Raw genomic sequence first — 12,081 nt, 5'->3', positions numbered from 1 at the left:
GACACCAAGGCTTGCGAGCCTAAGGAAGTGCAATGCGCACAAATCTCTATCAGCCGCGAGACCTGGTTGCCTTCCTGGAGGGTGAGGTGTGAGTGTGAAACTTGTTAAGCCAAAGCGTATCACACCAAACGTTCATGAACCTACTACCCTCATTGTATCAATCATGGTCATGTGACGATCACACCCTTAATTTATAACCGAATTCATGGTGATACGTGGCTAAACTCGGGTTTCCCTATGTTGTTTTAGTTGAATGAATGGAAAGGAAAAGCCATGGTGGTTCATGGACACCTCCAACGTTCGCACCAATGCCTCATATCCCGATTTTAATCGATTTTCGAACATTTTGTTGAAATAAAGCCATGGTGATACATGGATAACTCAACAACTAAATTTATTATTGAATTTATTTATAAATTTTAATGTTGTTTTCTCATTTTTGTTATAAAGAGCCATGGTGATTTCATGAACTTCTAACAACTAAATGGATTTTATGTGATTCATTTCATACTATCAAAATTTTGAAGATTATATTTTAAATCTTTTTATAAATGATAAAATTTTCAAACTCAACCACAAGGGATTTAAGGATTATTTATTTTATTCCTTTTCAACCTTTAGACATGTGACAATCTACATTTTTTGTAACCACATATATTTACGATACATACCCAATTCTTATGAAAATTTTATACTTGGAACGCATACATTTACATCAATTACTCGAATCTCATCAAATTTTACACATTTTCCCCGCATCATGTCTTCTCGCCTTCTCAACCGTCGCCGTCATACCGATAACCCTGGCCGTAGCATATCATCTCGCATTACAAAGGGAGTCATGGAAGCCCTCCCAATCCTCATCTCCCAACTCCAAACCGCGAATGCCACTAATGTTCCCGTGAACCCCTAATGTTTGCTCTTTCAAGCAATTCACCAACGCTAACCCGACCGATTACTTTGGGACTGAGGTTGTTACAACCCTTCTTCAATGGTTCGAGCACATGGAAAGCGTGTTCCTCCACTGTGCATGCCCGGAAGACAAAAAGACCACTTATACATCAAGCGTTTTCAAATTGAGTGCCCTTACTTGGTGGAATAGCAAAAAGAAAGCCCTTGGGGCTGAGGTTGCCATGGCCTTCTCATGGGACGACCTAAAGAAACTCATGCTCAAGAAATTTTGCCCGAAATATAAGCTCCAAAAGTTGGAAGAAGAGTTTTGAAATTTAAAACAAGAAAGTGGTGACGATGTACCTTATAACGACCGTTTCCACGAACTTACCCTCCTCATTTCGCATATGGTAACACCTCTCGAGCGTGCCATCGATAAGTACATCTCGGGGTTGCCGATGCAAATCCAAGATTCCATCCTTAGTCGTGACCCGAAGGATCTTCATGATGCCATTACCCTAGCCGGTACCCTCACCGAAAACCATGTTAAGGCCGGGACCTTAACGCGCAAAAGTACTAAAAGGCTTACCGAAAAAGCCACGACCGAGCCTCCCAACAAGGACAAGGTCGAAACCTCATTAAAACCCACCAACACCAACTACAAAAAACAACAACAATAAACGCAAACACCAGAACTACGCCCTAACCAATTCTAACCCATCACCAACCCAAGATATCCAAGGTTAATCCAACAAAAAGCCCTACACGGGAACATATCCCTTGTGTACACGTGTAAGTTTCACCACCATATTATCGCACAATGCCGAAAATGCTTCAATTGTGGCCGCTTTTGCCACCTGATCAACTCTTGTCGAGAAGCTATTCAAAATCAATGCAACTCATCCATCCCACAACCCACTAATCAACCAATTCACCAATCATATGCCCTACCTTATGCAACCCCAACTATGCGAGCCTGCTATCATTGCGGTAGCCCAAACCATCTTCGCAACACGTGTCCAAAACTTGTTTATCAAATTCAAACCTACCATAACCAAACCAACCAACTTCAAATATATCAAGCCCAAACCTTCCAACCGCAAACCCAAGCTGATCAAGCCCAACCAATGCAAGCCCAACCCATCCGAACTATTCAACCTCAACAAAACCAAGTCGAGCAAACCCAAATGAATCAAGTTAAACTGGGTACGCAATGAAGCGTGTACATTGTGACAATCGTCAATTTCAGGTTAACTCCGTTAACTCAACTCCGTCAATTCAAACTTAAAGATCACTGAATCTATAACGCACACCTCATTACATTTAAACTAGGGTTTAAATGACGCTTAACACTTACTACATGTGTAGTCTTTCGGGAATGGCACCGAAACGCAAACGAGTTGACGCAAACGATTGGGGAATAAACGAAAAACGTCAAAACAATAATTATGTGATAATTATGTGTTAGACTTATGTGTTATGTGATAACATGGTATAAACGTTAACTCAATGTGCTAGAACTAGTTATTTAAGCTAGAAAAGTAACATTTGAAAGTTGAGGGACTAAAGTGTAACATGTTATTATAAATAATAACATAAACTAAAACCCTAACACTCTTTCTCTCCCTCCCAAACCCGACGGCAGCTCTAAGCCCCCCCCCCCCCTTGCGATCGGCCTCATACACACACACACATACAAGCAATCTTTCAAGCTTTTGATTGAAGATTAAGGTGCTAGGAAGGTATAAACAACTATCCTATGCATCCTCTATGCTTAATTTTCGATTTTCAATGGGTTAATTATAAACCCTAGGTCCGATTTCTACATGTTATTGTGTTCATATGATTTTGTTTGATTTGATGGTGTATTGATGATGATTTGATAACTAGAATTGATATTGTTACATGTTAATTGTTGTGTCTTGATTTTGAGATCAAATAAAACCCTAATCATGTATGTAATGCGTAATTGATGTGCATGGATAATGATTATGGAGTCTAAAGTGTTATATGAATGAATTGTGGTCTATAGATGGTTAAATTGTTGAGTTTTGTTGCAAACAGTTTCTGGACAGATTGTGTTGTTGATGTTCAATTGACTGTATCTGGGTGTAAATGTGAAAATTGGTTGAGATTATTGATACTACAGTAAACTAGGTTGAGTCTAGTTTCTAAAGAATATAAATTTGCAATTTTTGGACGTGTATAAGTTAACCTTTATGATTTTACAAAAACGTTGTGCAAAGCTGAGTTGTTAGACCTGCTGTTAGGTTGTTTTGTAAATGTTATATCTCATGAACTACGAGACCAATTGGGTTGGTTCCACTTCTGAAAGTTGACTTGTTGAGTTAGGAACCTAACCCAAGTGGTCTTGCAATTATTGGATTTTTCGTTTAACGGGAATTTCAAATAACATTCTGTTGCGCATGAATTTGACTGTTATGAGTTTGCTGTAATGATTTGATTATTGTGAGAAACCTATGTGGAATAAAAATATAATAAAATATGTTCTGGAAACCTAAAACATATATGCTTTTGTGATGATTTTTGGTAAATTAATTGTGATGCTATGATCGGTGGGATAGACTAGTTTTTCAAGTAGAATTCTGTCGTTAAGAAACTAGTTGCTGAATTTTGTGAAAGTTGCATGAAACAACGTGATTGCTAATTTATTATCATGTTTTGACCAAATTGCCCTTGCGGGGGATAATTGCTAACTAATTGTCGTATTTTGACCAAAATACCCTTGCGGGGAATAATTGCTAATTGATTGTCATGATTTGACCAAATTGCCCTCGTGGGGAATAATTACTGGTTAATTGTTATGTGTTGACCAAATTGCCCTTACGGGGAGTAATTGCTAGTGATGTACATTATGAATACATGACACGTAAATAATTGCTCACACGTGTAACGTATCACAAATACACTTGTTAAAGTCACACACGATTCACAAACGAAACACGAAACATGTTGTGTGCATAGGTATTATGTGCCGGGTCTAGAAACTCGATAATATTCCGACACTTAGAAAAATCTCTTTGTTGTTTTAGAACGCTAGAGAGAGTTTTTCTGTGACGCGCATCTTGGTGAATTATTTTGGGAATACTTCGCAAACAGTGAGTTCACTTACCCCTTTTAAACTGTTTTCAAACGCTTTTCACTTGGGGGAGATAACATACTCCGAAAACGCATTTAGGATTTTGTTAATATAGATTATATATCACTTGTAAAGACTAAGTGACAAACGCAATAACCAAAGTACTTCATTCACATCGAACCGTTTAATATTGGATAATAGCGAGTCATTGTTGAGTAGTACTACTGGGTTTGAAAAACCCCACCCAACGCTAAACTCGACTGAAGGTCGAGTGGGTGTAATCTTGGCTAAACACATACCATGGTCGGGATAGACCTGGTGGCAAGGCAAATGATAAACAGTCAGCTTCGGTGTCGAACACTTAGTAATACTTGTTTTATAGGCTAGCTACCTATAGATATATAATTGACATAACATTATCTGGTAACGCTTAACGCAAAACGCTGAACGCAAAACGCTGAACGCAAAACGCTTAACGAAAAACGCTGAACGCAGACGCTAAACGCTTTATTTTATATAAATTTGTGAACTCACCAACCCCGTGTTGACACTTTTAGTATGTTATTCTCAGGTAGCCGAGGCGGGCGCGCGGTATAGGATCATGCATGGTTTTTGAATATTCTGATATGCAAACATGTTTTTAACTATTATTACTTGGGTTTTTAAGTCGTCCTGCGTGACGCAACGTTTATCTTTTGGTTTTTACGCTTCCGCACTTATTTTCACTTAAACGTTTTTATGGTTTGATTATTACTAATGATTCCGATCCTGTTAGTTCACACCCTCTGACGGTAAAACTCCGTTAGTGGATTTTGAGGGTGTGACATACATCAACGCCAATGAATTTCAACTTATAAATCACGACACCACTTCACACTAGTCCTTATGCCCAAATACCTACATACCCCGAGAAGACAAACGCGGCAAGCAACATTTTTTTATCATTTTCGCATTTATTACTTTTTTTCTCATTTGAATAATATCTCATTGTACTCAAATTTTCAATATTATTAATGAAATCATGGTTGCATTTGATATATCTATCTTCATTTACTCTCCTCATAAAGCACGCCACGTATTACGTATATTTATCTTTAGAATTATATTAGTTTGCTCATGATCAACTCAATTTAGCGGCCTATGACCGGTGACCTCAAATGTAATCGTTAGTGGAAATCGTGCATGGCTATATAATGGTTATCTAATAGGAAAATCTTTGCTCATGATCAAATCAATTTTACGGCCTATGACCGGTGACCTCAAACGAAAATCTTTTCCTTTAACAGGTTTTCTATATACCAGCGCCATAATATCGATATGTTAGTTACTAATATACATATATAACTTATTGATGCCCCCCCCCCAATATATTCGGGTCATAAACAGTATCGTTCAGTTAATCGTTTGCTCGTTATGTAATAAACGGTTAATCTTTTACTTGTTACGTAATAACTAGGGCAAACCTCGTTTTGTCACAAATGTTACAATTTTCCTGGAAGAGTAGACATGATCTTCGAGAATATACTTTTTTCTATTTTGGTTTTTTAGTCAGAGAACTATTTTTTTCACATCTTCTAGTTTCGCTTCATAGTGTTGTTCTTTGTTTCGAACAAACGTCGGACTGAATCGAGCTTCCTCCAAAAGGAGTCTATATCTTTTAATGGAATACGTATATTGTTAGTAGCGTACCGGTACAGAGGAAAAGAACACGGCAACCCCGCGGAGGTAAACAATTGATGGCCACACGAAGCCCCCGTATTTTCCAATTTGTCACCCAAATCCAGCTATTTTTCAAGTAATTTAAGAGCTGCAATAGACACCCTGTTATGTAGCTTTTCAAACAATTGTAACTGATGGTACTTCATGATCTTGACACGGGAGTCTTCAAAGGTTTCACTGATTTCTTCCATATGGTATTTAACAACTTGAAGGGCATACGCCATAATAGAGTCTAGCATATTGTTCGGACCCGGAAGGTACCTCTTGAAGTTCGCGTGCTGGCTCTCAACTCGGTTTGTTCTATGCTCATCGAAGTTTCGGCGGCCGTCAATCCCGCAGGATATGAACTTTTGTTTGTATGGTGCCAACCAGTTGTCACGAATAAGATACCAAACCTTTGAAAAAAAATAAAAAACAAAACTTTATGCAATGTACAACTAGAATCTAAAGTGATTGTTAGTGGCTGTATATGCGTGAAAGGCTCATCTCGTCTCCTGTGTCTAGCTAACGTGCTTCCATTTGACCACAGTTAAAGTTGAAGCTAGTTGTTGTCCGCCCGTGTACAATACTTTCCAGCAGTAAGAGAAGTCTTTAAAGATATCTATTTGATAAAAACTCTTATGCTTTTTCTTTATTTTATCTGTGATGTTGGTAGCATTTGGGAAGACTACGTCACACGAGTTCATCAGGGGTTGGTCCCTGTCAGTCATGATCACACACAGCTCCCTACAATCATCGAGTATCCCTTTAAGTCGTTCGAGGGCCCATTTGAAAGTTAACATCCCGTTCCCTAATTATAATCGTGTGCGCAAAACAGAAAGACTTTGATGTCGACGTCACACCAACAAACTAAATAGACGGCCACTTATACATGTTGGTGTTGTACGTTGTGTCAGTCAACAACACATCTGAGAATGCACACCACATTACGACTTCTGATGACAGAAGAAATCATCCTCCGTCCTGTTGGTGGAAGGATTCTGCCTGGTGTGAAACACGAACTCATGGGTTTGGAGAAAGTTTTCAAGTACCTGCATTAGGTTTAATAAAAAGTTAGTAAATATTAAAAATATTCTTTTTAAATAGTCAACTTCGGAAGGTTTTTATATACCGTCATGGGGGTGTCACTAATTTTATCTTGCTCTTTAACGATCCTCACGATGTTGTATACGTCCTTAATAATACATTTTATACCGGGAAACCGATCCAGTAAGGTTGACTTAATTTGACTAGCCCTCACGCCCTGCCGGTGTAACATTGCAGCAATATCAAGTTCCTCGTCGGCCATTTTCCTTGGAAGTCGCGCCCTCCTCAAAGACAACAAGATTATGGTTGTGCATCTTGTTGACTACCTCCAGCTTCCAACAATCACGTCCCGAGTTGTGCCTCCTGACGAATTTAAATGGGCAACCCCTTTTAATACTCTCGGTATACCTCACAATGGCCTTGAGTTTGGGTTCCCTTCCACGATTGCATGCAAGGTCCACACTTTTGTTCCTTGACCGTTGGACCACGATAAAATAACCATGCTCCTGTCCTCTCTTCTTAGCCGAATCCACCAACTCATCTCGAGAATTAAAATAATGAAAACAAGTAACGTAAACTCAATTTTAAAGCATGTTCAAAAAGAATAATAACTTAAACAAAATATATTGTGTCATACATTATCTGTTACAGATGAAACTATCGTCTCATGTATGTAACGATCACAACCACCACCGGGGTTTAAAAAAGCGCGCTCGAGGCGAGGTAAGGCGAGAAGCGACCTAAGGCGAACACCTCAACGCTTTTGCCTACCCAAGGCGAAGCCTGTTAAAAAAGCGAACGCTTTTTGCACTTTTGTGCGAGGCGAAAAAGCGAGGAGGCGGAGGCTTTATGTACAAAAAGCGACCTGTTAACCCATTTTCAACTTAACCTTTATAATTAGTCATTTCTAGACTTTTTATATTTGGCAATAAACTTTTGAAAGTTGAAACACTTTTGAGTAGTGCTCTTTAGGAAACACTTATGAGTAATTTGGTACTCGATAACTTGTTTTTATGCTACTTTGATATTTAGAACGAGTAATGTGGTACTCGAAAAATTATACTACACTACGTTTGGAATTTTGGGATATATATATGTTGATGTTTCAGACGTTTAATATATATTATGATGTGGTTTGTCTATAATATGTTGCTTATAAATAATTACATATTTTTTAAAATACGGTCGCCTCGTGTTCAAAAAGCGTTCGCTTTTGCGCTTTTAGCCTCAGATGAGGACCTCTTCGCTTTTGTTCGCCTCACGCTTTTGTCCACCACCACCACCAACATCATCGCCACCTTTACCGTCAGCCTCTTGAATGGTATCCTGGACGTAATTCGGTACTGGTCGTGACCGGTACGGTGGCCCTTCTAACGTTAACTGGTACGACGTCTGGGTTTCGTAATACGGACCATCTACATGTAACTTGTACGAAGATTGGGTTATGTAATACGGGCCATCTATCGGTATCTCATGCGAAGACTAGGTTCTGTAATATAATCCTTCTATAGGTAACTGGCACGACGATTGACAATAAGGCTGTTCTTCTGGTGGGACTTTGTATGTATTTGACGTGCTGTTATCCTCTGGCTACGAAGGGTGACTACCACTGTATATAATTTTGTAACATTCGTTATTTTTCAAACCCGAAAATCCGAACCGTTTTAAACTTTCGGTTTTGTTATAAAGATATATATTTATATACATCTCAAGTTTTGTTTAATGTATTTAATATTCGTTGATTTTTTTTTGGATTCGTTAAATCAACCCGATTTATCATTTACGTATATTCTTATTTATTATTAATCGCTCACAATGATGTACGTTTATCGTTCGTTCGATTTCTTTTCATTTTCACCAAACTCGGAGATTTAATTTCTTAGTTAAACGATCCTCAAACAATACGCTTATAACAAAACAAAACCAGTCCAAGTATTTAAACATTTATTCCACCTTTTTATCACGTTTCAAAGTTCGGTATTTAATTCGTCAATTCCATTTTAAATTTTCTAATCTTAAAACAATTCAAGGTTAAGGGACTAAGCTTGAAAAAATAAGTTATGTTTTATGATCTAATGAAGCATGAAAGAGCAAGGACTAGTTGTGTAACTTTCATTTAAATTATATAAAACCCAAACCTACAACGCCCCCCCCCCCCCGTTCGTTTTTTCGGCGTGTATCCCGACGTGGATTCCGGCGACGGCAGCGGTTCAGGCGAGAGCGTAAAACCCCATAAATCTCGCGATTAGACCATGATAGTTATGGTAACGGCTTTAGTCTTCGTCATTCAACGTTAATCAATATACTAATTAGATCATAACGTCCTATAATCTTCAATTTAATCCTGTTGAACTCGCCGGAATTCCAGCCAAATAAATTAACTAACATTAATCGATACACGCTCCAATTAAAAGTATAAATAGACCTTAAATATTCATCTAAACTCGTTCACTACGACAAATCATCATAATAAACACTCTGGAACTTAGAATCAATCCTTCAAGTTTGTTTTCCGGCGACTACGGTTCACCATCTTCCCGTCACCTCACAAGGTAAATAAGCTATTATTTTGTATCTCAATAACTTGTTAAACGAAAACCCTAACTTGATTTGCTCAAACTTGAACGGATTAATGGATTGAAATTTAGGGTTTTAATGGAGAAGATGAGTTCAAAGTATAATACATATATATGTTTATTTCTAATCTTTCAACAAATAATTAATCTGGCCTAGTGGTTAGTTCAGTGTATTCTTTTTGGTATTTTTTTAAGCCTTTAATTTATTTTTAATTCTTATAAATTACAAGATTAATATTAAAATATTAATAAATCATTACCCGTTAAACCGTTAGTTACCTTTAAACCCGGTTAATATTATATTAATAATTAGTTAACTTTGCATCGTTAAAATAAGCTTTTATCTTTCAAATCTCACTTAATAAATGTTTTGAACCTCATTACTTTGGTCATTAAAATAAATCGTCATAACTTTAAAACTCGCTAATATTAATTCGCCCGTTAAACTTTAGTTCGGTAATATTAATTCATCAAACATTAATTCATTAGCTTGTAATTCATTAAATCATTAAAGGTAGCTTTATGCTTTCTTAGCTTTTAATTTCTTTAACCTTAATTCGTTAACATAAATATTATTCGAGATATGATTACCAATTAAAATCCGTTAGAACTTAAAAATACTATAATACCATCAAATGCTAATAAAAGATATAATAAAATAATAGATATTCCCAACAAATAATTAACTCTTGTTATTCCGTTAGCTAGTCTTAATTTTTCTTTACATTTCATTTGTAGCTCGAGAAGTTCAATCGTTTAGGGATTCTTTAAACGTACTTTCGGTTGCCTCGGTTTCATTATCGGGACATATTTCGGTTGCCTCCGGATATCCGATAGCTAAAATGCCATCAGCCAAAGGACTTGTACCCGAACACCACCCGAATATTATCGGGACATATTGGGGTGCGATTAGCACCAACTTTGTTGGGGAGATAGTGGAATCAGCCGACGCTTATATCTTTGTGGGACCGATCTTTAACGATTATAGCTCGGTCGGTTACTCGCTGTTGATTAAGAAAGAGAAACTGATCACCGTGCAGCCTAATCGTGTGACGATTGGTAACGGTCTGTCTTTGGGTTGGGTTTTTATGGCCGATTTCTTGAGCGCATTGGCCAAAAAGTTAAAGAAAAATAGTACAGCTTTGGAGAATTATCATAGGATATTTGTACCTAGTGGTGTGCCTTTGAAATATGAGATAGATGAACCTCTTAGAGTCAATATCCTCTTCAAACACATTCAGGTATGAAATGTTTCTTTATAAATCTACATTTTCGGTATTTTTTTCATTGACTGAGTTTATTTTACTAATAGGAAATGTTAACTGGAGAGACCGCGGTAATTGCTGAGACGGGGGATTCATGGTTCAATTGTCAAAAGCTGCGCCTCCCTGAAAATTGCGGGTAAGTGTGGTTCTTTATGTAAATTTTAATAATTTTATTAGTTAATATAAATGTTATAAAATTAATATGCTGTGGATTTTGGTGCAGTTACGAATTTCAGATGCAATATGGATCGATCGGATGGTCCGTTGGTGCGACTCTTGGTTATGCTCAAGCAGCTAAAGACAAACGCGTGATAGCTTGTATTGGTGATGGTAGTTTCCAGGTCAGTTAAACTGCGTGTCCTCTGTTTGTTAACGCCTTAACTGACAATAAACTTTTTTTGGATTTGGACATATTTGAAAACCATGCTTTGGGCAAATGGGCTATAATTTTAGATGGAAAACAATGAAAATCACATGCTATGCCTATGCGCAAACAAGCTATAACCAAGAGTGTAAATAGGCCGATCGAAGCCTGAGCTTGGCTCGTTTCGAGCTCTATTTCTAAAGCTCGAATTTGTTTGTGAGTAGTTTTTATATATATAACAAAATGTATATTATTTGGGTATTTCATCGTAATTTTATAAATAATAATTAAAAATATATTTAACATACTATATAAAGTTATTTAGATAATGGGCTCGTTAATTTAGGCTAGCAAGCCAGCTCGAACTCGATCAGTGGAGCTCGGGTTTGGGCTCATATATCAAACAAGCTTATTTTGGGGCTTGAGCTCATTTAAGCTCATCCGATTTGAGCTTTAAGCGAGCTGATCTCAAAGTTGACAAGTGACTTAGCTCGTTTGGTGTGAACATTGTTTGAAAAACAATGAAAATCACATGCTCTGGGCAAAAGGCCCGTGAACTTCATTTGGAAAAGAATGAAAACCACATGATTTGGTCAAATGGGTTATAAATATTTTCAAGAAAATGGAACCATGAATTATTATTATTTTTTTGACCAAGTGATGTTAATTATTAACCAGGTAACCGCACAAGATATTTCAACTATGATTCGGTGTGGACAAAATACAATCATATTCCTAATCAACAACGGAGGTTACACAATCGAAGTAGAAATCCACGACGGTCCTTACAATGTAATCAAGAATTGGGACTACACTGGTCTTGTCAACGCTATCCACAACGGTGAAGGCAAATGTTGGACTTGCAAGGTTAGTATCTAGCCATTCATGAATACCAGTTATTATCCAGCTAGCATTGTTTTTAACCGTTCTATTATTCAAACATTCATGAACATGAATTGTTGTAACAGGTTAAAACTGAGGAAGAGCTTGTGGAAGTCATTGAAACAGCAACAGGAGCACAGAAGGATTCACTATGTTTTATTGAAGTATTTGTGCACAAGGACGATACGAGCAAAGAGTTACTAGAATGGGGTTCGCGAGTCTCTGCTGCTAATAGCCGTCCTCCGAATCCACAGTAGT

At 37.4% G+C, this 12,081-nt stretch overlaps 1 protein-coding gene across 1 annotated transcript; it reads left to right on the top strand.

The window, feature by feature from the left end:
- The first annotated feature begins 10,139 nt into the window (after window positions 1-10,139).
- On the top strand, window positions 10,140-12,081 carry LOC143611143 (pyruvate decarboxylase 1-like). Its single transcript, XM_077085426.1, has 5 exons — window positions 10,140-10,553; window positions 10,625-10,713; window positions 10,801-10,918; window positions 11,620-11,808; window positions 11,910-12,081. Exons 1-5 carry the CDS (start codon window positions 10,155-10,157, stop codon window positions 12,078-12,080), a joined length of 966 nt encoding a protein of 321 aa, XP_076941541.1. The 5' UTR covers window positions 10,140-10,154; the 3' UTR covers window position 12,081.

Source organism: Bidens hawaiensis, unplaced genomic scaffold, assembly GCF_021521415.1.
Source record: "Bidens hawaiensis isolate Kalapana, Puna unplaced genomic scaffold, B.hawaiensis_p1.1 tig00029621_1, whole genome shotgun sequence".
Taxonomy (NCBI): domain Eukaryota; kingdom Viridiplantae; phylum Streptophyta; class Magnoliopsida; order Asterales; family Asteraceae; genus Bidens; species Bidens hawaiensis.
This window is presented reverse-complemented; position numbering and strand designations above follow the sequence as displayed.